The sequence below is a fragment of the Phaseolus vulgaris genome, chromosome 10 (genome assembly GCF_051622355.1).
Source record: "Phaseolus vulgaris cultivar YP4 chromosome 10, ASM5162235v1, whole genome shotgun sequence".
Classification (NCBI taxonomy): domain Eukaryota; kingdom Viridiplantae; phylum Streptophyta; class Magnoliopsida; order Fabales; family Fabaceae; genus Phaseolus; species Phaseolus vulgaris.
In genome coordinates, this window is record NC_143507.1 from 7,487,715 (window position 1) to 7,514,510 (window position 26,796).

At 35.0% G+C, this 26,796-nt stretch overlaps 2 protein-coding genes across 2 annotated transcripts; both read right to left on the minus strand.

Annotated features, from left to right (window-relative positions):
• Positions 1 to 4,958: 4,958 nt before the first annotated feature.
• LOC150024191 (putative polygalacturonase At3g15720) lies at positions 4,959 to 9,264 on the minus strand. Its single transcript, XM_090296047.1, has 8 exons — positions 9,130 to 9,264; positions 8,455 to 8,589; positions 7,624 to 7,791; positions 7,316 to 7,523; positions 6,316 to 6,397; positions 6,078 to 6,186; positions 5,300 to 5,407; positions 4,959 to 5,183 (listed from the first exon to the last, which is right to left on the minus strand). Exons 1-8 carry the CDS (start codon positions 9,262 to 9,264, stop codon positions 4,959 to 4,961), a joined length of 1,170 nt encoding a protein of 389 aa, XP_090152173.1.
• Positions 9,265 to 10,817: 1,553 nt separating this feature from the next.
• Positions 10,818 to 13,373, minus strand: LOC150024192 (uncharacterized). Its single transcript, XM_090296048.1, has 3 exons — positions 13,035 to 13,373; positions 12,496 to 12,577; positions 10,818 to 10,879 (listed from the first exon to the last, which is right to left on the minus strand). Exons 1-3 carry the CDS (start codon positions 13,371 to 13,373, stop codon positions 10,818 to 10,820), a joined length of 483 nt encoding a protein of 160 aa, XP_090152174.1.
• Between the last annotated feature and the right edge of the window lie 13,423 nt (positions 13,374 to 26,796).

Sequence of the window (26,796 nt, forward strand, 5' to 3'; positions counted from 1 at the left end):
TCATTTCAGGTGTCTAATGTCTTTAATGGAAGGAACTTCTCTATTATTGAGGGATGTTGGAAGATTGGCAATGGGTTACAAGTTACAATAGTAAATGTATACTGCTTAGGTTCCTTACGGGAGAAGAAAGAGGTTTGGGAAGAGATTACTCACAAATCCACAGGATAGAATTATCCACACATCTTCTAACACATTTTATTCTCCCAATTGGGTTACAAGTCACTTAATGGTGTTTTCCTCTCAGTCTTGCACACTAGGATCGAGCCTCAAGTCCCCTATTTAACCTAATTTGCTAGGGTTAGGTGACTTCTTGTGTCACGCTAATGGGCTTGTTGATTAAAACATAAAATGGCTTAATGGTTCTGGCGCTTTCTCGCTCAAGCGAGAAAGGCGTCGATTTTTAACGCTACCACTGGAGCATTCTCGCTCAAGCGAGAATGGGCTTGCTTGAGCGAGTTGCTCTGCTGCTAAGTTGGGCTTTTTGTAATTTTGTGCGTTCCTAGGCCTTTCAACTTTCTCCTTTTAGCTTATATTATTCTTCTTTAGCCCAGTCATCTTCGTTCTTCCCTAAAAACCTGAAATTAACACCAAATTTGGGAATAAAATGTTCTTATTCAAAATAAAGATCATAAAATATGTAAAAAGGTACAAATTCATAAATTAGATATTATTTTATATGTAATTCAACAATTAATACTCATAATTGCCTATATTTTAATATGAAATATTACTGAAATTAGGAATTTATCACAGCACCGTGAAGATGTCGGATCCTTTCCTCTCAGGGAACCTCCAAGATTATACCCTAACGAACAACCCTTAATATCCACCGTGGCATCTTCCCTGATAATATTTCTCAATGCATCAATGTTTGCTTCCCCTGAGAACCCATAAGCAAAGGACGTTTGGGATTCAAAATCTGAAACGGCATCTACAGATTGTCTATCCCAATAACAGTGACAAAGATTATGTTATGGGACCGTGCACTCGTCAACCAGAGAAATTTGATAAAGCGTTTCGTTAATCCTCGTGTACGAAGTCAATTTTGCTTCATAACTCACAGTGACTCTGATTTTAAATATAGCGTATTCTAATTCCTCCAAAGCTAGAGTAGCTTCGTCCACCTCAACCAGTAAAGTTGTAATTTTTTTGAAGCATTTTGTATTCTATAATTACAGGAGTAAACCCCTACATCTTACCCAAACAAGTTTATCTACTACTACAAATTGATCTTCCCATGGAACAATGGTGTCGAACAAATTCTCGAACCATTTTTTAACTTTGTTTTTGTCTTCCCCCATTAAAAGCACGTGAAAACCTCCCAAAATTTTGATCTTTATGAAATTGTAGCCGCCCAAAATGAAGCTTTCATTCAAGTCTTCTACCTTGCTTAAATCAGAAACTCTCCCAATGTAGCAATGTTTGAGCCACTCTTTGGGTGTTTCTTCCACATTTATTGCATTTACTCTTATCCTGCTTCGTGAGTGTGCTCTGTTTCCATACTTGACAGCCTGTGCGTAAGATTGATTCTTATATGTTGCCCTCCACACTTTTTTGCCCACTTTTTCTTCCTGCTTTGTCTTCACTTTCAGTTTATCATTTCATTCCTTTCTAGACTTTGTTGTCTTGTAATATTTAGGCCTATTAACATTGACTTTCCAGCTTTCAATCTAGATAGAGTCCAACTTTTCTCCAACTCCCTCATGTTCTGAACACCCATAAATCTAACAAATCTAAATCTTTGTTTCATAACAATTAGTCTGCTGGATATAAAAATATCACTGACCTTCCTCATCTTTGAAAAACCTTCCACATGTCCACCTCCTTGAAATTGTAGGGAAAGTTTGACAAGAAGAAAGGTGTTCCCCTTCCATGATCCATATGCATTCATATTTCATCGTTATCATGTCATCATTGTGTAATACTATTGTGTACTACTTCTTCCTTCGCTTTGACATTATCATTGTCATTGCCTTCACCACAACACTTTTACTTCAAAATCTAAGTAGGTGTTGCTCTTAATTTTTAATTTTTTAAAGATTGTTATTAATTGAATGATTCTCTTTCATTTTAAGTTTTTTTTAATTATATTTTTGAGTTTAGAGTATTTGACTCCAATAAATTAAATTGTTTTATTTTTTACTTCATACTTTAGACTTTCCACTTTCCACTGCCAAAATGTTAAAACAATTGAATATGGATGTCAAAATAGTTTCTTAATTTTTTAAAATCATAATCAATGTTGTGTGCAATATAATTTCCTCTATATTGTTTTATTAACATTTACTTATGGTATCTCTAACTAATTACACCACATATCTAAAAAAATAGATAATTGATAATTAATAACAATTTTATATTTAAATTAATTAAACATTTCCTAACTAGTGTTTTTTTTTCCTTATTAGTAAAATTCTATAAGCCGACGTCTTATATCTCAAGGTTATGAATTTCATTTTTTTAAATATCATAGTTAGATAAGTTTATGAAATGTATTTCACATAACAATTAAAGAAACACGTTTTCTGTAAAAAAAAATTGTTATATATATATATATATATGTATAATATATATATATATATATATAATGATGTTAAGAGTTAAACATAAACTTATTTTTAAAATAATAGCATTAAATTGTGCTAAATATGACTCTTAAGTTTTTCACACAGTTTAATAACAACAATAAATGTCTTTTATTGAAATAATTTTAATATATAAAATAATATTATTCTTTTAATAAACATATTACTTTTATATACTTTAAATACATTAGTGTAATTTATTTGGATTAAAACTAAAGGTAACTATTAAAATTTCAGATCATCATAATATTAAATATTTTAATAAAAATCGAGTCCTACAATTTAAATCTTTTTAGAAGCCAAACTTACATTTTTTTTATATAGGAATAAAACATATGTAACCATTTAAGAATATATTTACTATTCACAATAAGAAGTCACCTTCTATTTACTATTTTATTTAATTGAAATAATTATATACGAATTTATAAATTATTTAAAAATAATAGAAACTAATTTAAAAACCGAATTTTTTTTTTCTAAAATGGTCTCTAATTTAGTTATCATTGCAACTAATTATTTTGGTCTTTAAAAATTGGTTTCTATTTCATAATTTTCTTGTAGTGAACCATTAGCTACCAATGTTTTTGCTACTTACTATTTTATATTCTAAATTAGTCTCTTAATAGAGACTAATTTAGAAACTAAAATATTAGTAGCTAAAACTTTGGTAGCTAATTTAGATACCAATTTAGAAACTATTGTATAAAGTTTTTATTAATAATAGAAATAATTTTAGATACAATAATTTATCTAATTTAGTCAATATAGTGACTAAGTACTTTTTTATTGTCTCAAAATTTAGTTACCATTTAATGATTTTCTTATAATAATCTTAACTTTTCCTAAAATGCAATACATAAAAATAAGGTCAATCATCAACGAGTTCAAATAAATATTTTTGTATTTTATCAAAATTTAAATGATTAATAAATATTTTAATTTTGATAATTTATAAAATGAAGCAAATATTTTAAAGTTTCATTACTTTTTAATATTTAATTAAAGATAAATGTCTTAGGATGGACCTCACAATATACTAATACCTTCTCCTGTCTAAACTTGAATTTGGTTTCAAATGTTTTTTAAATATAGTTTTTTATAATAAACTTAGGAGTGACAAAGTGGATATTGACTCATAGATTGCTAACAAAGTATATCCGTAAAAAATATATAAAATAAAATGAAACACTTCAGGAATGTCCCAACTCTTATACAAAAAATTATCAAGGACAACATGCTTAACACTTGACCTACATATAAACTTCACACTCTTCAAACCACCAAACAAATCCTCAAGATTGAAAAGGAAAGGTAGGTCACATTAAAAGAAATCATCATCTATTCTAACAATGTCCTTATAATCAGTCCTTAGTAAAAAGAGGACAAAACATAATACAAACAAAACAACCCCTGATACAATCAAAGACCCACAAACATATTTACAATCAAATTTCCTCACCCAAACAACAATCAAGCTAAGAAAATATATCCACTAGATATGTTCTATCGTCGTTAAAATGCATCAGCTTGCGATTTTTTTGCTATTGTTTATCAACATCCATGTGATATTGAGAGTTTTGAATTTAAGAGTATAATAGGAGCTATTTTAAATCGTAGCTCATGTTATACTATAAGAAAAAACATTAATTAAATAAATTTAAAGACAAAAAATTAATTAGTCATTATATTAATTAAATTAAATATTATTTTAGAGACTAATAAATTATTAATATTTAAAGTTATTTTTATTATTAATAAATATTTATAAAATGGTTTTTATATTGATATTTAATTTAGATATCAAGTATTAACTACTAATATTTTATATTATAAATTAGTTTTTAAAAGATTAATTTAGAATATAAAGTAGTTAGAAGCTAAGATTTTGATAGCTAATGGATAGATATCAATCTAAAAACTACTTCATGAATTTTTATGAATGATAAAAACTATTTCAGATATTAATCATTAATTTAGTTGATAAAATAATCTCTAATTAGTCTAAAGTAACTAATTATTTTGATATTTAAATTTAGTTTCTATTCAATAATTTTCTTAGATTAATTTTTTTTATGTAAAACTTATATGATTATGATCATTTAGGGATTTTGTAAGTAAGGAACAGTAGGAAGAAAATAAATAAATAAAAAAACACACTAAATTCACAATATATCTTTATATTTCTTCTGACAAAATGCCATAAATATAGGGAGTATCTAACAAAAGCTAAATTTCCATTCCATTATACACTTTCAAGAAAATCATGAAATAAGACTCAATTTTAGAGATAAAAAATAATTAGTTGTTATAATGACTAATTATTTTTAGTCTCTAAAATTCGTTTCTTTTTCATGATTTTTTTTGTAGTGTTTATACACAAGATACTTTTGGAATAGTGTCTACAAACGTCCTATTAACCATATTCTTGCAAAAGGCATAGGCTATTTTGATTGATTTTGAAGGGACAATGAAAATTTGATCCAATGTAATGTTGAAACAACCAGATGGGCTACAATTAAAGTTAATTGCCTTGGCACTGGCAGAAGTGCCCTTGAACCCTCTGAAAGTCACTTCACTCACCTTCACCGCATCTTCCTGTTTCCAAACATATTTCAAATCACGATTACCAAGTCATGATGAAAAATTGTTGAAATCACGTTTGAAATAGTAATGTGAATGCAAATTCAAAAGTATACCACTTTATTTGGCACTTCATTTGGAGTTTTAATGCCATAGAATTGGTCTATAATAATTGAATTTTGAACATCTTCTAGTATGATTTCCTCATACGTGATTTTTCTTGCATAGCCTGATCCACCCTGCATCAAATTAGAGAATATAAAGATATATAATAATTAAATTGGTATCATGAGACATTGAAAGATGAATTAAATATATCCTAATGAAAGTTAACAATAGAGTGGTTCATAAGTTCAAGTTTTCTTATACTATTTAGATGTGTTAAACTATTTGAGACTGTCCAGTGGTTCAAGACCATCCGATGGGTATCATCGTCTAAATGGATATTAGTGTATGTTGAATAATTGTTATTTTGGATCGTCTAGTCCTTCTATTCAAATTTTCTATAATTGTTAGTGTTTTATGTTATTTTGAAATTGAACCACTATACACGTGTTTGGTTTGTGTGAGAAACATCTTTAGTAGAAAGTTGTAAGACGCTTATTTTGTGTCTTCTACTTTAAAACTTGAATTAGAGAGTTGCTCTTTAATATAAAAGTTGAGAATTTCACTAGGAGGATTTAGAGAAAAATTTCAAATTATAAATCTCATAAATTATCATAACAAAGACGTAGACTAATTATAATCTAATCAGAGTGAATTTTGTGTGTGATTTTTGTACTTTGTTCTACCCTATTTTGTGTTCTCATTTTCATTTTCAAATTATGTATTTTTGTATTATATTAACTGATTAGTGAATTGTATTTGTTCTTAAGGATCATATAGAAGCATTATATATGAGTTACTCACCGGCCATGTCTTGATTCTTGCACCATTTGTAGTGTCAATGAAGCTGCAATTCCATACATGTACCTCTTCAACTGTCTCATGAGATTGATTTCTACCAAGGCTTCCAATGCTGAGTTATTCAGACATGTTTCATTAGATCTCATGCACACAGTTCCATCAGATATTTAACTTCATTCATACATGAATTTTTAAGTGCAATTTAACATGCATAAACTATATGATAAATTTTTATACAAACCTTATTCCATGGCCTCCTTCGCAAACAAGTCTAGTGGCATTGATATAAGAACAACCACCATTGATGGCAATACAATCATCACCTGCTTAGTAAGACAAGGTCAAATATAATGTTTCACACACTAATTAGTTTAAAATGCACACTCAAATTTTATTATGCCCTAAAAAAGTTTTTTTTCATGAAAATAATGTAATTTTTTTTACAAATTACAACTTTTGATGATTTTTTATTTATAAAAATGATAAGTTGTATACTATTTAGATAATTTTGGAGTCATTGTTTTGGGTGGCTTGGTGTGTCACTTGTGTTTTACAATAATCTTGTGTCAAATTTTGTATGTGCAATGTTTCAGGTCCGGTTAATGATATTTGGGTTGGAGTAGTGAGTGAAATCTGAAAGCACAAGAACAATGTCATATTTAAAAGGGGCATTGCTGGCGCGTCTGAAATGTTCGCAATGGTTCAAGTAAAGGTTTGGTCTTGGATTTCTTCAAAATCTCATTTTGCTTTGTTCTCTTATTCTAGTTGGTGTTTGGACCCATTTGGCTTGTATGAGGCTAGTTTCTAGATGCCTTGTTTGAGAATTTTTATTTTATTTGGCTGTGTGGCTTTGTTAGTATGGTAGGCATCTCTTGGTAGGAGGAAGATAAAGTACAATTTTGTATAAAAACTTATCACTCCTGAAATGGTTCATATTTTTTTTTTTATTTCTAGTAAAAAAAACCATTTAGATAATTGTAGAGTGAAAGTCATACATAAATCATATAATTTCAACGTAAAACAACACAATTGAAATCGTACACCACTCTAAAATAGTTTCGATAATGTACAACTATTTTTGCAAAAGAAATTATTCAAAAATCATAATTTATGAAAAAAAATGCAAAAACCCTGAATAAGATATTTGTTTGTCATCTATATTTTAAGCATTTTCTCCATGTTATCATCTTAAAACTGCAAGTAAAGTGTTTAGAAGCATGTTGTTGTTCTTCTTAGTTTACCTGTTGCAAGAGTGGAATCTTCAATTGCTACATTTTTGGAACCAACAATGTCAAAGCCATCAGTGTTAGGGCTATCTGGAGGAGAATTGATATTGATCTGAGAGAAGAGTGCACCATCCAAGCCATTTACAGATATGTGAGCTCCAGGGCTGTTACTCATACTCAGAGATTTCACAGTAAGACCATTGCAACCATTGAAACGCAAGGACTGCATCACATTCATATCAAAATTTTCACTAACAATGCATTGAGATTAACAAAAAAACTGTAACCTTGTTCATAAGAACCCAAGTGAAAACTTTACATACTGTTGGTCTTTTGCATTTTCTGCATTTCTCCCACCAAGTAGAACCATTGTCATCAATGCTTCCTCCATCAGCATTAATTGTTAGACCATTTACATTAAATATCTGAATCCAACTAAAAGAATCACCTACCCATTCATTCATAGATGGAGCTACTATTTTCCCTTCAAACTGCAACAAATTTGGAGACAAATACAAAACTAAAAAAAAGAAGAAAACTATCAGACTTTCATCATCATGTAGATAATTTTTTATCGACAAAAAAAATTAAATAAATACAAATAATACATTTTAGGAGTATTTTAGTATAAAACTATCAAGAAATCTATATTTGGAAATTGGATAGATTTTTCTCATGGAAAAATGGTTTGTTTGAGTTGGTTTCTTTCTCACGAGTTAAAAATAATAAAGAGTTAAAGTAATTTTGAATTTCTTGTTAGAAAGTTAGAGAATAAATTTAAGATTTTTAGATAATTAAAGTGTTGTACTAGAGTTGAAATATTTGAAATACTTCATATTTATTAATTTTTAGTATTGATAAATAATTATTTTTTTGAACTTTTACTCTAGTTGAATAAATGATGTATATACAATAAATATTTCAATCAATGAAAATAATTTGGATATCTAGTAAAAAAAATTAAATGTGATGAATAATTTATGTGATTCATAAAGCATATGCCAACACTCTTAAAATAATGTATTAACTAAACATATTTTGATTATATATGAGAATTGTGATACTAAAAAATCATCATTTTCAAATGAAAAAAATTCATTTTTGTATTGAAACACTTTATAATGATGTTATCAGATATTGTTGGTTAGTCATACCTTAATGCAAACATTTGGGGTCTTGCATGGACCACTTATGTTTAATCTTTTCACCAAAAATATTTTGCTTGAAGGTATAAGTAGACTTGCTGGCCCTTGCTCTCCACACACACCTTGCCATGCTTTTGCAATTGCCTACAATCAATTAGAACACACATGGTTAAGGATCACTTCATGGTTAGAAACAAAAAAAAATATTACAATCAACTTCAAATACATTCAAAGATTGTTGAAAAAAAAATCAATTCTTCCATTCATTTTACAAACATTATTATTTTTTATCAGCAATAAATAAATAAAATTAAAAAAAAAATCAAAGATGTCTTAATCCTTATACAATAAAAAAAAACATAAAATAATAGCATGTGGGAAAAATATATACTTGTCAATAGTATCAAGACCATCCAACCATAAACTTGTATATTATAAAGTCGATTAGAATATATTACGAAGTGAACTTTAAGTCTAACTCAACCCCGTAAAACCAGCTCATGAGGTTGAGGTTTGCACCCACTTATATACTACGAAAGATCAATTTTAAAAGTAAACCATATATTTTAAAGATATGGGATTTACTTATTTAAATAATTAAGGTGAAGTAAAAGAAAGAATGAAGAAAGCAAGAGATATATATGAAGTGAGATAGAGAGAGTAAGAAAGTAAAAAGGGAAATACATTTGAATCATCACTTGTGCCATCACCATGAGCTCCAAAATCCATCACATTAAAATATTTTACTTGGGTTTCAGCATTGTTGAATGTGGCTGAAATAAAACCTAGAATCAAGATACAGGTGATTAACCTTTGCATTTTTAACAAATTCAGGAATAACACTATTTTGGATTATTTGTGAAAGGATTTATATAGGGTTTAAATAGATTCTTCATTATGTAATTGGAAAAACAAAATTAAATGCTCAAGATCTATATAATCATTAATTTATAAATGCTGTCTTTTAAGGAGAGTAACAATATTTTAAAACTTGTATGGTATGAACTTTAAACTTTATCCATAAAACACTAACAAAGCAAAAACAAAAGTTGTGATAATGAGATTACTTTGGTAAAATTATTTCAAAACAAAAAAATATTGCTTTTATTTAGATAAGTTTATGAAATGTCCTTGTTTCACATAATAATTCAAGAAACACGTTATAATTGTTAGGTAAGTTTATGAAATGTCCATGTCTATAAAAAGAAAAATTGTTAGGATTTAAACATAAAGTTACTTTCAAAATAATACAATTAAATAGTACTAAATATGACTCTAAGTTCTTCGCACAGCTTAATAACAACAACAAAAGTCTTTACTGAAATAATTTTAATAAAAAAATATTATTCTTTTAATAAACATATTGCTTTTATATCTATACTATAAATATTAGTGTAATTTATTTGGATTAAAACTAAAGATAAGTATTAAAATTTAATTTAAAATCGAGATCATCAGAAAACTTAATATTTTATTAAAAATTCTGAACCTTTTTGACACCTTATAATTTTTTTTATGTATAGGAATAAATATTTGTAATCATTTAATAATATATTAAGAAGTCACCTTCCATTTACTATTTTATTTGATAGAAAGAATTTTAATAAAAGTTAAAAGGACATATTAGTTAAGGAAATTTTACTATCTGATTCCTCTAATAAAAATTATTTATTTATTAACTAGTATATATGATAAAACAAATATTTAATTTTCATAAGAAACATGTTAATAAAATGCCAAAATAAATACTGTATATTAAAAAAAACATTTGAGTAACATTTATAAAGAAAAATTATTATATTTAATATTTAAATTTACCAATATTACCAATAAATTATATATTTAATAAATATAATTAAAAGACATTATCATTAATTTTTACTATGTATTATATTGAATAATAATAATAATTAGTAACTATTATCATTCTTTTTTACGATGTATTATATTTAATAAATATAATAATCATAATAATTAATATTATTATGATTTAATATGTATTATTTATAATAAATATAATTAAATTTTATTTTTTATTTTTTTTATCAGTAGAAAATGAAATTAAATTTAGAGAGATACAAAGGGGTATCCCAACCCTTTAACGTAATCCATACTACATAATTAGAACACTCAAAAATGAGAAAACTCTTAAGAATGAAAAGGATATGAGATATTTGCTGCATATACAAAACCCTGCACCGGCAAACAAGTTGCTATAGGAGATGCAAACTGCAACTTCAATACCACCAAAGCACACTGAGGAGATAAGCAACCTCCATCATCTTGTTTACATTCTTCAGTGTCGTGCAACAACTCCTAATTGACATTGGCTTCACCCTTGAGTACTAAAACCAGCATGCCATCAGCTTAACTTACCCAAGCATGCCATGGGAATACTTGTAGTCCTGGTTGTGTACACTAACAACTGCATTGCCTACCAGAGCCCAAAATCATAAAAGTATGATTCACCCATTCAATATCCACCTCAGAACCAATAATAGCTTCATTGAACCTTTACTTGAGGTGCTTACACACTACTCCAACATATACACACCCGTGACCATTGTAGGAGGACAACAACAAACTACTTGATTCCATAAACTTCCCCTGACGACGGCTCTTCAAAACAACACCTACAAGATCCTTGATGAGCATATATTTATTCACACTCACTAGCCTTATTCATAGATTATTGGACTATAATAATAAATAAATCCATTGTTTTAATTAATATTCTTATAATTGGGTTTATTTGGGCCTTAACTATTATTATTGTTAATTTTGTGTTTTTAGAGTAAATTATCCGGAGGAAGCATCTACCTTTGTGAATGGGCCAAATATGCAAAAGTTCAAGTTGCTTCTTGAGCCAAAATAGGAAATAAATTCTGAGGAGAAGAAAGAGAAAATAAAATCTACAATATCTCAGAAACAGAATTGGAAGCAAATCTTCTGCAAAATATAAGAATTCTGGAAAGATAGAAACTTGGAAACGGTTAACAAAATATAAACTACAATATTCTCTCAAGATCCTTGGAGCATAAAAGCCTATAAAAGGACACAAGCATCAAGGAGAAAAGGGAGAGCTTCATAGGGTTTTCTTAGTTTATTTTCTTCTTAGTAATTCTTTTGTTTTGCCTCCGCATGGAAGGCTAAACCTTTTTGGTTGATTCTTTTGTAATTCCCCACTGAGTTATGAGGTTTTGTTCAATAAAAGTTTCGATTTTTAATTCTCTATAGCAGTTGTTTTTATTGTCTAATCTCCTGGAAAACTGGTTTTTGTGAGAGGTTGTACTTGAACGCATGATTGAGAGTCTTCCTTATCTTAAACTTTGGTTTCTTAGTTAGTTCACATTGTTCTAATTAATTTCTTGGGCGCATGATTCAAAGGAGAGGAGATAAGCATTCCCATGGAGTATACGCATGGAACAAAGTGGGTATTGATTAAACCGGTAGACACATGCTTTACTGGTGAGCTTCAGTTGAATTAGGTTTGGCGCATGTTCAATCTAGTCTAGCTCTGCTGAGGATTGAGAAAAGAATAATCTTTAGAGAGCCTGAGAAGAATTCAATGGTGGAAGAACTTGGGATCAACTGCTTTTTATTTGTTATTTTAACCTCTTTTATATTTTCTGCACAACTATCTCAAACCCCATTTTTATCTTTATTGTTATTGCTAACTTTTATTGCTTGCAGATAGATTTTAAACCCTGATCAACTGATTTTACTATTGGATTCGTTGGGAGACGACTTGGGGACATTTGTCCACAATTATACTATCATCTTTCTAGTGTTAGACAAGTCTACGCTAGAATCATATTAATTTGACAGCAAAACGACAACTATCAGTCCTCATTCAGGAGCCGTACTACAACTCCTCATGTTCAGGTTCATGCAACCCGCCAAACAGATGTTAGAACAACAAAGACATGGACCATCACAAGCTTATTATTTAACAGAAAAAGGGGGGCAAATGAGGTTTGCTATCCAGACCCAACACGTTAATAAACACCTTCCGCTAGACCTCAACTCCTACCACCAGCAAAAGCATACCAGGGAAGCCACCAGGATCAGCGGGAGCATGCCAATCTGCAGCACATGGAGTTCCAGCAGACCCTGCTCTAGTACCAACCATCTGCTATGCCCACTACCACCATTTACACAGTGTGTAGATTCACCAGCAAGCTACCCCCCCTTCCTTTCCTCTGTTCCACCGCCAACCGAAAGCCTTCAGCCATTCCATAGCATCACAGATTCTACTTGTAGCTACTAATGCATATCATTGGGTTCAACACCCAATCAAAAAAAGAGTAGGTAAACTTATTCCCCTTATGCTTTAACCATAACCATGATTTTAGCTGGGCCTTTTGGAACACTTCTTCCTCATCTACAACACCTTGGTTAAACACTACTGAATTCCTATGCTTCCACAAGCACCAGACAATGGTAGACCATACCCCTTTTCAAATCAGATTTTGTTTATTACTACCCTGGGTCAAAATAAAGCTTTCAAAGTGGTTCTTAACATCATTATGTTGGACGAAAAGAATTCCAATCCATCTAAGGCATAGGTTCCATACACAGCAAGCAACCTTACACTCGAGGAAGAGATGTTGGCAGGACTCCTCCTTGATCTCACATAGAGCACATATAGTGGTGTCCAGTAAAACCTCTCTCATTCTCAAGCAAAGCCTTGTTGGGATTCTGTTCAGCAGCACCCTCCAGGCTGTGAACATAACATTGGGGAACGTCTTCGCCTTCCAAAGGTATTTGAACACTTCAATTTGAGGGCCCCTAACCGTCTTGACTAGGCACTCATACGCAGAACTCACTGTGAAGCACCCAGTAGCTTCACTTCTCCACGCGAGGGCATCCTTTTCATCCTTCATCACTTTGACCCTGGAGATGAGGACTTCCAGCTCAGCTTCCATTAAGGTTTCCCACTCAAATCTACCTCTCCTCCAACTTAAGGTCCACCTCCACACCGAACCTTCTCATCCTCCTACTTCTTCCACCTTGTGGCCTTGATTTAACGACAAGGAGAACAATCTCAGGAACAAGATTTTTAACTTTGAATTTCCTACCCACACATCCTCCCAGAAACAAATTTTATCTCCACTCCCTATTTTCCAGCCAACTTTATCTTGGAGCTACCCGTCTCCTCCTCCCTCCCTACAGATACTCGTCAAATCCCTCCACCACCAAGACTGATATTTGACAGGCAAAGAACCATTGTTAATATCCAGACCATACTTCGATTCCAGCACTTCCTTCCACCTTCCTTTCTCATTAGAGCTATAACGCCATTTCCACTTAGCCATGAGTGCATAATTAAACTTCCGGATTTCCTCTGATTCCCAACCCACCTTCCTCTTTTGTTTTGCACAAGTCTTTCCAGCTAATCCATGATATTAACATCTTCTCTTTTCCCCACCCCCATAGGAACCTCCTTTGGATACTAATAATGCTTTTACAGACCACATCCGGGGATTTGAAGAGGGACAGGTAGTAGAGCGGCATAGCGGATAAAACAGATTTGATTAAACACAATCTTCCTACCATTGAAAGAAATCTCCCTTTCCACACACTAAGCTTTGACTTTAGTTTATTCAGGATTAGTTCCCTGATCTTTTTCTTCCTCGGATTACCCCGCACTTCTAAGCCTAGATAGTTGAAAGGTACACCCATCTGGCCACAGTTCAGAGTCTTTTTGCATAACAATCCAAATTACTTTTCAACACGTTTATACCTGCTAACTTTGACTTGTGGAAGTTAATCTTCAACCTTGAGGCTATCTCAAACCCCTTGAGTATAGACTTCAAGGTGATTATGTTGTTGAAGGAGTCCTGACATAAAAACAGGGTGTAATCAGCAAACTGAAGGATGCTAAGTTCTACCTCTTTTCTTCCTATTTTTAGACCAGATAGGAGATTTGCCTTCACCGCTTGCCTTACTAGCCCAACGAGCCCTTCCGCAACCACAATAAACCAAAAATGAGTTAGAGGATCGCCCTGCCTTAACCCTCTCAACGGCTTGAATTCCTCTGTAGGGCTACCATTGACAAGCACAAACACCGTTGCACTCTCCAGGCATCCTTTGATCCACATAACCCATCTGTTATCGAACCCATCCTATTTAACATTTCATATAGGAACTCCCATCTGACTGAGTCGTAAGCTTTTTCAAAATCCACCTTAAAGCACAAACCACTCTTCCCACCCCTCCTTAGATCCTCTACCACCTCGTTAGCCATGAGCAAACTGTCAAGAATCCCTCTATTCTTGAGAAAAGTCGATTGGCAGTCGTCAATCACAGAATTGAGAACTTTCTTCATCCTACCCGCCAACACTTTCGAAAGTATCTTGTACATAGCACCTACTAGGGAGATAGGTCTATATTGCTCAAGCAAAACAGGATCCTTTACCTTGGGTATAAGTGCTACAAAAGAGGCCTTACAACCCTTTGGAATAAACCCATTTTCATGAAAGATGGTCTCCGCTGCTACTATGTCGTCTTTTAGAAAGTCCCAGCTTTTCTTGATAAAGTTCATGTTGAAACCATTTGTTCCTGGACTCTTTGAACCATCACAGAACCACACCACATCTCTTATTTCTTCCTCAGAGAAGGCAGCTGTTAAGGACATATTATCCTCACTGGATAGGGACTTAAAATCTACCTTGTCAAGTCTAACACCAAAGTCCTTCGTAGTTGTAAATCTGTTTTCAAAGAGTTTCTTGGCTTCTTAACGCATTGTACAAGGTTCCTCACACCAGATGCCAACAACCTCAACTCCCTTAACCTCATTTCTAAGTCTTCTCCACCTCAACGATGAGTGAAAAAATTTAGTACACGAATCTCCATACTTGAACCATTTTGCTCTAGCTTTTTGACAAATGAGGGAGTCTAGCTTCTTTTCAGTTTCCTTCAAATGACTTACCAACTCAAACCTCTTCAGTCTATCATTTTCCCCAAGGTCAGTAATGCAATCTTGACAATATAAGTCCTCCAATTCCTGCAAAATCCTCTTCTTACTTGTTTGGATGTTGTCGAACTCATCCCTATTCCAGACTTTCAGATCACCCTTCAAAAACTTCAATTTCTCCTTGATCTTTGTAATAGCATTCCCCTGCACAGAGTATGATAACCATTTATTCTTCACCATCTCATGAAACCCCTTCTCCATGAACCACGCATCAATAGATCGGAAGGGTTTGGGCCCCCAATCCTTATCCACAGACTTTACCACTATTGCACAGTGGTCCGAGACTTCCCTTCGTTGCACATACTGTTTACACATAGGCCAAATCTCCATCCACTCTTCCGAGACAAGAACTCTGTCTAATTTGCTCCTTGTCGATCCATTAGACTTAAACCAGGTGAAAATATTTCCTACTAAAGGCAGTTCAAAGAGAGAGTTGGTATCGATGAAGCTGTTGAACCCATTGATCTCACCTGATTGACTGACCCTCTCCCTTACACCTTTCCTTTCGTTCCGGTTTCTAATGGCATTAAAATCACCACACAAGCACCAGACCAAGACTTGAGATGCCGATTTAAATTTTGACAACTCCTCCCAAAGGATCTTCTTCTCACTCAAAGTGCAGGTTGCGTAAACATTAACCACTACACATCTGGTATTGGATTTAACATGGTTATCGAAGACTGCAATGAAGCCCTTTGCCATGACATGGCTCACATAGCTAAAAGCTTCTTCATACCACATAGACAACAAACTACCATTACCATTGTCGCCTTCATGATGAAGCCAACCCACTTTGTTATCCCCCCACAGGGAATAGCATATTGCTGCCGTGAACACCTTGGCTTTAATTTCTTACAGACAAACAAATTTCGCACCCTCACAAGCTATTACATGTCTCAAATACCTAGCTTTAGTACTTCCCCCCACACCTCTAATATTTAACTTCACTACTATCATTAAGACAAGTTCTTAATACCCACCTTAGAGCACGATGCAAACTCTGAATCACGGTCTTCCATACTCCCATATTCTTTTACAACCTCCTCTTCATCCCCTCGACACATGATCCCAACTTGCTTTCCCACTTTCCATAACTTGGATGGTCCCGCAAGATTTACAGGTTCAACTAGACGGGAATTACAGATATTGATGTTTCTATATGAAATTGAAGATGATGACGAATCGTCTCTATTGTGAACCATTACCCCTGCTTGAGGGATTCTTGCTTTGCGCCTTCCAGACCACCTCGGAAAAGAGCATAAGTCTCCCAATTCCGATAGACCTTTCTTCTTGCAACGACGCAGTGGAGAGCTGGATTTGCTTCTCTCGGTAACTCCGTCGTCGCGCCTACCAGGATAGGAATCCACGCCGCTGGTTCCATAACTCCTGCAGCTTCTTCATCTTCGCTACCTCCTTGCAAGATGTTAAATGAAAAGAAAGAATAGGGTAAATCCCTTGTGTATATTGAACACATAGGGTTATGTTTATATAGGAAAAAGAAACATATGGGCTAAGCCCATTACATAAATATGAGATATCTAACAATATCTATAATATCTCATAATATCTAATTATATCTAATTATATCTAACACTCCCCCTCAAGCTGGTGCATATAGATCATATGTACCCAGCTTGTTACAAGTGTAATCAATCCTAGGTCCTCGTAAGGGTTTAGTAAAAATGTCTGCTAATTGATTATTTGAATTAACAAACTCAGTCTTGATATCTCCTGATATAATCTTTTCTCGAATGAAATGACAATCAATCTCAATATGTTTTGTCCTTTCATGAAAAACTGGATTTGAGCTAATACGAAGAGCAGCCTGATTATCACATATCAGTGTCATTTGAGTAACCTCTCCAAATTGCAATTTTTTAAGTAACTGTTTAAGCCAAATAAGCTCACAAGTAGCCGAGGCCATAGCTCTATATTCTGCTTCTGCACTAGATCTTGCCACAACACTTTGTTTCTTGCTCTTCCAAGAGATCAAGTTATCACCAATGGAGACACCATAACCAGAAGTTGACCTTCTATTAAATGGAGATCCTGCCCAATCAGCATCTGAATAACAAACGACTTTAGTATGGTTATTATGACCATATAACAAACCTTTTCCAGGAGAGCCTTTAATGTACTTCACTATACGAATGACTGCATTCCAATGATCTTCACATGGAGAATTAAGAAATTGACTCACCACACTGACTGCAAAGGAAATATCAGGACGAGTAACAGTGAGATAGTTCAATCTTCCAACTAATCTCCTGTACTTCTCAGGATCTGAAAGAGGCTCCCCCTGATTGGGTAGAAGCTTGACGTTGGGATCCATGGGAGTATCAACAGATTTCGAATTCATCAACCCAATTTCCTCCAAAATATCTAATGCGTATTTTCTTTGAGAGATAACAATACCAGTATTGGATTGTGCTACCTCAATCCCCAAGAAATATCTGAGTTTGCCAAGATCTTTGGTCTGAAAGTGTTGACAAAGGTGTTGTTTTACTTGTGAGATGCCATGGTGATCACTGCCTGTAAGAACAATGTCATCAACATATACTACAAGATAGATACACCTAGCACTCGAGTGACGATAAAAAACTGAATGATCTCCTTCACTGCGAGTCATACCAAATTGTTGAACAACATTGCTAAATTTTCCAAACCAAGCCCTAGGAGACTGCTTGAGGCCATATAAGGATTTGCGAAGACGACATACCAATCCAGAAGACTCCCCCTGAGCAACAAAACTGGGAGGTTGCTCCATATAAATTTCTTCCTGCAAATCCCCATTAAGAAAAGCATTTTTAACATCCAGTTGATAAAGAGGCCATTATTGAAGAGCAACCATAACTATGAATAAGCAAACAGAGTCCATCTTTGCTACTGGAGAAAAAGTATCACCATAGTCTAAACCAAAAATTTTGGTATAACCCTTAGCCACAAGACGAGCTTTGAGACGATCAATAGTACCATCAGGACCAACTTTGATAGCAAAAATCCACCTGCAACCAACAACAGATTTCCTAGATGGTAAAGGAACAAGTTCCCAAGTTCCATTATTCTGAAGCGCATTCATTTCATCAAGCATGGCCTGACGCCAACCAGGATGAGCTAAAGCATCACCTACAGATTTTGGAATGGATACAGAAGAAATAGACAAAAGGTAGGTATAAAACGGTTGAGATAGTCTATGGTAACTCAAAGCAGTATAATGTGGAGAGGGATTACGAGTAGAACGTATACCTTTACGGATAGCAATAGGAAGATCAGGTTCAACAGTCGGAGGTTCAACTATAGGAGCCGGAGGGGGTTGAGGTGTTGGCACCAGAATAGAGTTTGTTGATGGACGATGAGACGGTTGACGACGACTATACACCTAAAGAGTTGGCGGCGGTGGTGAATTGTTAGGTGCACTAGGCACAACAAGAGGAATATTAACTTGATTAGATGAAGAAATTGAAGGAGAAAGACAAGACTTAAAGTAAAGGGAAGATTCACTGAAGGTGACATCTGCTGAAATAAAATAATGGTTTAAAGACGGTGAGAAACATTTATATCCTTTTTGTGATCTAGTGAACCCTAAAAAGACACATTTGTGTGACTTAGGAGATAATTTATCAAGACCGGGACTAAAATTATGAACAAAACATGTGGACCCAAAAACTTTGGGAGGTAAAGAGTGGAGAGGGTCATGTGGAAATAAAATAGAATGAGGAATTTTGTTATCTAAAATTGAAGATGGCATGCGATTAATGAGATAACATGCACGGGCATCACCCCAAAAACGCTGAGGAACATCACCATGGATTAAAATAGTACGAGTTGTTTCAACAAGATGTCTATTCTTGCGCTCAGCTACCCCATTTTGTTGAGGTGTATAAGCACATGAAGTTTGATGAAGAATACCATGAGAAGCCATAAAATTTTTAAAAGAATGAGAAAGATACTCACGTCCATTATCATTGCGCAAAATTCGGATGGAAATTCCAAATTGATTTTTAATTTCATTGTAAAATATTTGAAATATAGAAAACAACTCAGAATGGTTTTTCATTAAAAATGCCCAAGTACATCTTGAATAATCATCAATAAATATTTGAAATATAGAAAACCGAGCATGAATGAGAGATGGAGAATCCATAATTGCGCCAACATGTGCAGAGATCTGTAGTTGATAAAGTCCATGAGACTCACATCCGGTGCCAATCATCCGTCCCGAACTCCGGTCCTGTAAAGTAACAAAATCTTTGGTAAAAGAAATAACACAGTCAAGGGAACGAGTGAGACGACTAATGGATAATAAGTTAAATGGAGACCCAGGGACATAAAGAACATTATCAATAGATAAAGATGAAAAAAGATTAATAGTACCAACACCATGTGATGGTACCCTATATCCATTGGTCATGGTAACTGAAGGTTAAATAACCCGTAGTAGATAGGGAAGAGAAAAAGATTTATTACCAGTAATGTGATCAGTGGCACCTGAATCTAGAACCCAAGGGCCATGGGAAGTGGAGTGAGTGAGGCCAACAAAAGATGTACCTGAATGTGCAACAAAAGCCGTGGAACTAGGGTTCTGACGATCCTCATACCATTTAAGAAATTCATTGAAAATAGCAGGCTGGCCTGGGGTATCAATTGAAGTATGGTCCATGGTAGAAGGTTGCACAGGGGCAATTTGAGCAACCGCAACAGATCTAGGAGGACGACCATGTAAGGCATAACATCTGTCAATTTTGTGGCCAAGTTTGCCACAATGGTCACACTTGTGACGCCCTTTGCCCGGCTTGTGAGGGCGAGTACGATCATTATGCTGAGACACTAAAGCAGAAGAGTCATCAACATGAGACGTTATATCAGCGGTGTGTTTACCTGGCATGCGCAAAAGGGTAGAACAAGTGGAAGTAAAATTGGGCACAATAGGAGATCCCAAAATTTGATCACGAACGTGAGAATAATCATCAGGAAGACCATGTAAACCCAATAACATGAAGAACTTGGATCTTTGTTCTAGTTCTTGAGAAGGAGTAGAGGCAGGAGGTAATAACTCATTAAAATCATGAAGAAGAGCATGAAGTTTACCTAGATATTCTGCCATTGTACCATCAAGACGTTTGGGAGCAACAATTGTGAGAAGATTTTGACACACACCATAAAGACGTTGAGTATCATTGGTGTATAATAATTTTGCTTGTTCCCAAACTTCTGAACATGTCTCATAGGTACGAAAAATTTGTTTTAAAGATGAGTGAATGGTTGATTTGATAGCAATGCATAATTGAGCATCAATTTTCGACCAACGGACAACCTCATTTTCAACAAGTTAGGACGAGTAAGATGATCAACATAACCTTGACTCTTAAGCCATAATTTAATATTTGATGCCCAAGTGTCATAATTGGTTCCATCCAATTTTTCAATGGAAAGATGAACATTGACGTAATTAGTATAAATAGATGAATCCGGCATAATGACTGCAGAAGAAGCCACAGTGGTAGCCGCAGCGGAAGAAGCCATAGTGGCAGCGGAAGCGGAAGAAGCCATAGAAGATAAGGACAAATCCAGTCACCGGTTAATTGGCGGGAGCAACAAAGATGAAGGCTCCGACAGCGATTCCGACAACGTCTCCAGCGGAGGCTCCGACGACGACTCCGGCGAGATTTCGGCGAGGGTCCGGCAGCGGCTCCGGCGAAGGTCCGGCGAGACAGTGGGGTGGTGGCTGGAATATTCCAGTGAATAGTGGGTTCACCAATAAAAATTGAACCCTAAACACTAAACCCTAACCTTATGCTCTGATACCATATTAAAGGAAAAGAAAGAATATGGTAAATCCCTTGTGTATATTGAACACATAGGGTTATGTTTATATAGGAAAAAGAAACATATGGGCTAAGCCCATTACACAAATATGAAATATCTAACAATATCTATAATATCTCATAATATCAAATAATATCTAATTATATCTAATAATATCTAACACAACACGATGTATTTTTGCTGCCCACCTTCCTCCCTACTCACACCGTATTGTGTTTCATTTGCAATTTTAGATCCTAAGCTTTCGCTATGTGCCTGCCATGCTTCTATACTATCACTCACTTCCGATCCCTCTAACTACCTTCGTATCGTTTTACCACCGTCACTATGTGATTCCCCTGTCTCAAGACCCTCTATTGTTGACTGGATCACTAACCCCTCATATCCTTCGTTCTTTTGGGATGAGCCATGGGGCCCACCGCCTTGCAACTGGGCCTCGCTCTTACAGACACGGCCCAAAGCCTCATAAATGACCTTTTGGTTACTCAAACACTCTATGTCAACCACCACTTTAGCCAAGTCAGCTAGATTAGGATTGCTATAGCGAGCCCTATCATAGTCTAGGGCAGGTAGACTGACACATACATTTGCCTTCTGACCCAATCTTTCTTCATTCGTGGAAGAAGAATCACCTTTGGCCTGACAGCCTTTGCTTTTTGAGGTAGAGCCCTCGAAGCGGATATTTGACTTTGGCATGTACTGTTCACCGTCACCCCCGTCCTTTCTCCCGCCTTCCCCCCCGTCTGGCCAGCATTCATCCCCGACCCTACACCTGCCCTTCTCCTCACCATTCTTCTCAGAGAAATCTGTATCTTCTACGTAGGTTTCCGAGGAGGACACACTATCAGTGGAATCGTCAACATAAAGATTGTCATTGCACCCTCGTCCTTCGTAGCCAATGGCCTCCTCTTCAATGAAAATACTGCACACATGTTTATTAGTCCGCACTCTTCTCGCCATCCTGACACTACCAAAATTCTGAACGCGGACTTTCAACCTTGCGTATTCCAGGACCTCCCAGGTTAACGTATAGTTGTCGATGGAAACCAACTTGGTCGCCGCGGAAATCTCTCCAACCACTTTGGAGAAACAATCCCTATTCCAAAATGGTAATGGCAACCCATAGCATTTCACCCAGACAGATTTGTGGCTTGCACCACTGTTTACCGACCAAGGTTTAACACCAGTAAACACAGAGTCAAACCACTCTTTATTATTCTTCATAATGACCTCCATAGCCTCCCCCTCTCTTGGGGTGATCAGAACAAGGTTGTCACCCAAGAATCTCGCCCTTACCATTGTCATCCCTCCCTTCACAAGCTCCTCTCCCAACTTGCCAAAGTCCATTCCATCACCGAGGGTCCCTACAACGCTTCTTTCCATCCAAGGTAGAGAAAGTTGTTGTGTTTTAAAAGCCAAGCCCTTCCAAAAATCTTGGGATTCACCTGTAACAGCTTCGGTGTAGGATCTATTCCTACTCTTCTCCACCCAAATCTCCTTACCTCCATATTTCCTAACAATCTCATCTTCCTTCGTATAGCGCTTCCTTTCTATCTTCTGACTTTCTCTTAACAGCTCCCTCAACGCCCTCTGTTCCTCCTGTTTTGGACCATACTGGTATCTCCTATATTTCGGAATGTTCACGTACAGCTTCATACTTCCAATATAAATCTGGTCTAGCTCTCTCTCCAGGCGCCCTTCATCTCTTACACCAAAGAAACTCACAAAACAGAACCTCCTCCTCCATTTGTTGAGTCTTCTTGAGATAAAAACGTCCTTCACCCTTGCCCATTTTTGAAAAACCTTAACCATGTCCTTTTCACCAACCCCATGAGGAATGTTGGAGAAGAAGAATTATGTTTATATAAAAATTTGTTAACAACATTAAAAAATACTAAAATATTTCGTCAATAATATCAAAAAAATTATTAACATTAATAAAGAAAAATTATTATATTTAAATTTACCTAAATATTACCAATAAATTATATATTTAATTAATATAAATTACAAAAAGATCATAAAATAGAAACCAATTTTAGAGACAAAAAAATTAGTTGTTATAGTGACTAAATTAGAAATTATTTTATAGACTATAAAAAAAAATTATTACTAAATTAGTTTTTATTATTGTTAAATAATTTCTAAATTAGTATTTAATTAGCTACGAAAGTTTTAACTACCAATTATTTAGATTCTAATGAGGAGTTAATACCTCAACTACCTAGCATTAAAGAAAAACATTTAATGGTAGATATGTGTGTGCCAAACACATGGCAAGAGGTGAAAGAAGATTTTTCGTGTTCTGGAATTCTTTTGGGCCACGTGGGCTGCTCGAGGTGGGGGAGAAATTCATATGGGTCTACTTTTGTTTTGAGTGAGAGAGAACATTCTGGTGTGAAGAAAGATGATAAGGGTATTAAAATTGGACCTTATCGAACCTATGGAAGAGTGTTCACTGGTCTATCGGCGGTTGATGTCACTCTGGGTGACGAAGTGTGCGCGAACCTTGAGAAGCAGGACGGTGTTGCAGGGGTTTTGAGGGGGGAAGCTAAGTAACAAGTAAATGTGGAGGATTGGGAGGATGTGGAAAAGAACAGCTGTTCGGAGGCGAATGCAATCAGCTGTTCGCAACCCCTGGCCTTGCGGAAGGATCCGGAATTAGAGGTGGTTAAGCCGATTTTTCCATATGTCCCTTTCGATGTCAGTAATTTGGTGGATATAAGGGTAAATCAGACAGTTTTTTTGGTTAAACAACCGTTTGTGAGGGATGATTCTCTTATCGCGTCGGATAGTGCAATTGAAAACTGCAATAGAATTTTTTGGAGGAAAAATGGCAAGAACGAAGCTTCTAATGTCTGGAATGTTGGTAAAGAAGCAGGGTATTTTCACCCTGGTCAAGAGGACATGGTTATTAGTAGTTTACAAGCATTGACGTTTCGGGTTGATAGCAAGGTGAGGAAGTCAAGGGAGGAGATAAGAACGTTTGTTGATGAGAATAATTAATCTGAATGTTAGAGGGTTGGGAGGCACCATGAAAAGAAAGTATTTAAGTGACTTAATTAGTAAGGAAAGGGCGGATATGGTGTTGTTACAAGAGACAAATGTGTTGAGGTTAGTAGGGAGAAAGTTTGTCTTATTTGGGGGAATAATGAAATCGATTGGTTCGAAAACAAAGCGAATAATAGTGTTGGCGGGGTCCTTACAATCTGGAATAATAAGTCATTTCAGGTGTCTAATGTCTTTAATGGAAGGAACTTCTCTATTATTGAGGGTTGTTGGAAGATTGGCAATGGGTTACAAGTTACAATAGTAAATGTATACTGCTTGGGTTCCTTACGGGAGAAGAAAGAGGTTTGGGAAGAGATTAATAGTTACAGGTTGAATCAACATTCAAAGGCCTGGTGCGTTATTGGAGACTTTAACTTTATTAGACGGCAATAAGAGAGGAAGAGTATGATCTCGGTGTCAGATTATTCTAGAGAAATAAAAGGTTTTAACGAGTTTATTGAAAAATCAGATTTGGTTGACATCCCGTTGGTAGGCAGGAAGTTTACTTGGTATAAACCCAACGGATTGGTAAAGAGTATGATTGACAGGGTTCTTGTATCAAAGGAATGGCTCGAAGCCTGGCCTCGTTGCAAACAGTTTGTCCTTAACAAATCTATTTTTGACCATTGTGCAGTTGTCCTTAAGGATGTGTTTGTTGATTGGGGACCAAGACCTTTCAGGAGTTTGGGTGTATGGCAAAAAGACAGTAGATTTAAAGACTTTGTGAGTTTAAAGTGGGCTAGCTACAATGTTCAAGGAAGTGGGCTAGCTACAATGTTCAAGGAAGTGGGATTTATATCTTCAAAGAAAAATTGAAAAAGCTTAAAGCTGACCTAAAAGTTTGGAACAAAGAAGTTTTCGGGGACGTTAATTTTGCTAGTGAAGAGTTGCAAAAAAGGATTAATAAGTTAGATACACTGGATGACAATAGGGGGTTAGAAGAGTCTGAAAGGGAGGAGAGAAGGTTGCTCCCTGTTGAACTTACTACAATTATGTTTAAGCAAGAGGCGGTCATCTTTCAAAAAGCAAGACAAAAGTGGTTGAAACAAGGGGACCTTAATACAAATTTTTTTCACTCGTCAGTAAAGTGGAGAAGGACAAGGAACGAGCTGCATGGATTGTTTGTTGATGGAAGGTGGTGCGAGGATAAGGTTGTGATCAAGGACAAGGTCAGGGATTATTTTGAAGATAGGTTTGCCAGGAACGAAACTTGTGCGATTAGGTTGGACAATGTAAGGTTCAATTCTATCTCGGAAGTTGATAACGAGATGTTGGTTCGTGACTTCTCTGAAGAAGAAATAAAGGTTGCGGTTTGGAATTGTGAAAGTTCAAAAAGTCCTGGTACTGATGGATTTAATTTTGGTTTCTTAAAGTTTTGTTGGGATTTTATAAAGTTGGATATGGTGTCAGTTGTGAAGGATTTTGCGGAAAAAAGTCATTAGCCTAGAGGCTCAAATGCTTCTTTCCTCTGTCTTGTCCCGAAAGTAGAAAATCATATGCAACTCGGTGAGTTCAGACCTATTTCGTTAGTTGGTTGTTTGTATAAAATTATCTCAAAAGCGTTGTCTCTATGTTTGGAAAAGGTAATTAGTAAAGTTGTTGATATGAGACAGTCGGCTTTTCTTGAAGGTAGGGGTCTGTTGGAAAGTTTACTAGTAGCTAATGAGGTGCTGGAGGAATATAAAAGAAAGAGGAAAAGTTGTGTGTTCTTCAAAGTCGATTATGAGAAGGCGTACAACTCGGTAAGCTGTGATTTTATTTATTATATGCTAGAAAGGTTGGGTTTCTGCGATAGATGGATCCGGTGGATAAAGTGTTGCTTAAAATCCGCTTTAGTTTATGTGCTTGTTAACGGTAGTCCAACTAGGGAGTTTATCCCTGGGAGGGGACTACGCCAAGGCGATCCGCTAGCTCCGTTTCTCTTTCTTTTAGTTGCAGAAGGGTTGGCTGGAGTCTCTAGGATGGCAGAAGAGAAGAATTTGATTGATAGTCTAGGAGTTGGGAGAGATAGAGTGAAGGTGAACATGTTGCAATATGCTGATGATACTTTATTCTTTTGCGAAGCTAACTCTAAAAGTATCTTTAATATCAAGGTGATCTTGTTGTGTTTTGAACTTGCTTTTGGGCTTAAGGTGAATTTTTTAAAAAGCAGATTGGGCGGGCAGGGGTTGGATCAAAGTTCGATCCAGCAGTTCGCGACTATGCTTAATTGTAATGTGATGACTGTTAGAATGGATGGCTTTAAACTAGAGGGGGGTGAATTGTTTAAAGAGGGTTTTCATAAACTTTTGAGTCAAGAATGAAATTATCTCAAGAAATAATTGATAAGGAATCCAGTTTGCCAAAATAGCAAGCAAAAATAGCAGTACCAGAAAAACAATCGGTTGTTTTACAAAAACAATCGGTTGTTTATACCAGTAAACAAATATCAAACTGAAATTAAAGAGATTAAGGATAGAGAGAATGCACACAGATGTTTATACTGGTTCACTCCA